This window comes from Anopheles cruzii, unplaced genomic scaffold, assembly GCF_943734635.1.
Source record: "Anopheles cruzii unplaced genomic scaffold, idAnoCruzAS_RS32_06 scaffold05227_ctg1, whole genome shotgun sequence".
Taxonomy (NCBI): Eukaryota; Metazoa; Arthropoda; class Insecta; order Diptera; family Culicidae; genus Anopheles; species Anopheles cruzii.
The window spans coordinates 1-1,043 of record NW_026458812.1 but is presented as its reverse complement, the minus strand read 5'-3'; the positions used below and the strand labels follow the sequence as shown (position 1 = coordinate 1,043).

General features: G+C 46.1%; 1 protein-coding gene across 1 annotated transcript; it reads left to right on the top strand.

The window, feature by feature from the left end:
- The first annotated feature begins 94 nt into the window (after nt 1-94).
- LOC128277271 (PXMP2/4 family protein 3-like) lies at nt 95-998 on the top strand. The gene is made up of 3 exons (XM_053015712.1): nt 95-275; nt 360-735; nt 799-998. Exons 1-3 carry the CDS (start codon nt 187-189, stop codon nt 922-924), a joined length of 591 nt encoding a protein of 196 aa, XP_052871672.1. The 5' UTR covers nt 95-186; the 3' UTR covers nt 925-998.
- The last annotated feature ends 45 nt before the right edge of the window (nt 999-1,043 follow it).

The following is a 1,043-nucleotide window of genomic DNA, read 5'->3' as shown; positions in this document are numbered from 1 at the left end:
AACCACCACCACCACCATTAACGGTTGGACTGATAATGAAAGACGAAAGAAATGTGTTTGAGTGTCCAAGAAATCGCACCATGGTTCACAGTGCATTTCTATTTCTAGTTCCATCGTATTCTGACGCCAGCTCAAGTTACCCCGCAAGTTGTACGCGAAATACTTTAAATACGTGAAACGAAAAACATGTCGCTGTCGAGACCAATTTACAATTTGCTCGGTTCATATCTGGAGCAGCTCTTTGAGCATCCACTTCGTACAAAAGCCATAACCAGGTAGGGTAACAGTGTTTTCGGGGATCGCCTAGATCGCGGGGGGGGGCCGTTACTTATCTCATTTTACATGGTTTAACATTTCAGCTGTGTCATCGCTTCGTCCGCCAATCTCGTATCTCAAAAGCTAGCCGGTGCAAAGGAGCTCAATACAGACTCGGTGGTGGCGTATGGTCTTTTTGGATTAATATTCACAGGACCGCTGTCGCACTTTTTCTACAGTTGGCTCGATCGTGTCACGAACGATACGCGCTTTAAGAAGGTGCTGATGCTATTAGGAGAGCGAATGCTGTTCGCTCCGGCTCTGACTGCTCTGTCGCTGTACTTCATCTCACGCTTCGAATATAAAAGCCACGATGAAGCATTTGTCAATCTCGTTACGCTGTTCCGTAGTGTTCTGCGGGGCAACTTGAAATTTTTGACGCTGCCCGTATTCATCAACTTCAACTACGTTCCACCGATGGTAAGGTATACGCCGCACGTTAAGAATTCATTGGTTATAACAGAGGTTTCCACTTTCCAATAGCTGCGCGTCCTCTTTGCGAACATCATTGGTTTTTGCTGGATCGTGTTTCTGTCCACCAAGCGCAGGAAAGCAGAACAACGTCGTCAAGCCGCTTTGACAGGGAAAAAAAGTGAACCTTCATCATAAAATCTTCTCCTGGGCTCGACACGGACAAACGATGATTCGAACATCTCGAGACGACGACGACGTATAAAGAATTGCTTTTATGAATTGCCTCGATACGTGTAGCATCGATTCGAGTGCAA